This window comes from Diaphorina citri, unplaced genomic scaffold (genome assembly GCF_000475195.1).
Source record: "Diaphorina citri unplaced genomic scaffold, Diaci psyllid genome assembly version 1.1 scaffold898, whole genome shotgun sequence".
Lineage (NCBI taxonomy): Eukaryota > Metazoa > Arthropoda > Insecta > Hemiptera > Psyllidae > Diaphorina > Diaphorina citri.
This window is the reverse complement of record NW_007378329.1, coordinates 118,748-119,547: the sequence shown is the minus strand read 5'-3', so window position 1 is coordinate 119,547 and position 800 is coordinate 118,748. Positions and strand designations below refer to the sequence as shown.

Here is an 800-nt window from a genome sequence, read left to right as displayed (position 1 = left end):
AAGGAATATTCCTACCAAATTTCAGCTTTCTAGGTGTTGTGGTTCTCCAGATAGAGCGATCAGTGTGTGAACTATGAAATGTGAACTGTGAGTGAGTGAATGGATCTTGTTTTTATAATATAAGATAACTACTGAACGAAATGAGAACTAACTTAATTTCATTAAGTTTTAAGTCTCTTTGTTTCACCATAACTTTCGAACGAGTAAACGCAACTGAGAGTTGAATATGAACATCTCCCTGCCAGCAGTTCAGGACGAACCAATTAAACATGGCTAGTTGGCTAGGGACCATCACCCAGGTGTATGAACTAATTAAACACGGTACGGGGGGCACGGTATTAGGGGGCACGGTTGGTCCAGTGGTAACGCGCTTGCTTGCCAGCAGAAGGTCCCGGGTTCGAATCCCACCATCGACAAAAATTTGTACTCGTTTTTCGATTGCAAATATTTCAACGGGTTACTTTCTGGTGTTCCCGTGTTGACCCAGCACCTAAATGGGAAGTATTGTGTCTCTTCTCGCCCATCTGATGAGAGGCATACTACGGGATGGGCATGCTACGACACAGACCACAAGCGTCCAATGTAGCAGTTGTTTCATCGCTACGAAAAAAAAACGGGGGTGAAACCCTCATCTTAAAAAAAAAAAAAAAAACAGAAAGGCCCTTGATTGCAATGAATTCCTTAATTTGACAAAATTCACAAGAATTATTTCTCAATATTATCCTTCTTGTGTGTTTCTCGACGCACCAAAATAAATTAACTTTGTGGCAGATGTGAGGATTGGTTAAAATAATTCTTGT

General features: G+C 40.9%; 1 protein-coding gene across 1 annotated transcript in view; it reads left to right on the top strand.

Moving 5' to 3' along the window:
- The first annotated feature begins 269 nt into the window (after positions 1–269).
- Positions 270–800, top strand: part of LOC103512927 — a 5,274-nt gene continuing 4,743 nt past the window's right edge. The window contains exon 1 of the mRNA XM_017445609.1: positions 270–354. Coding sequence (XP_017301098.1) covers positions 270–354 — 85 coding nt within the window. The remainder of the gene's footprint in view (positions 355–800) is intronic.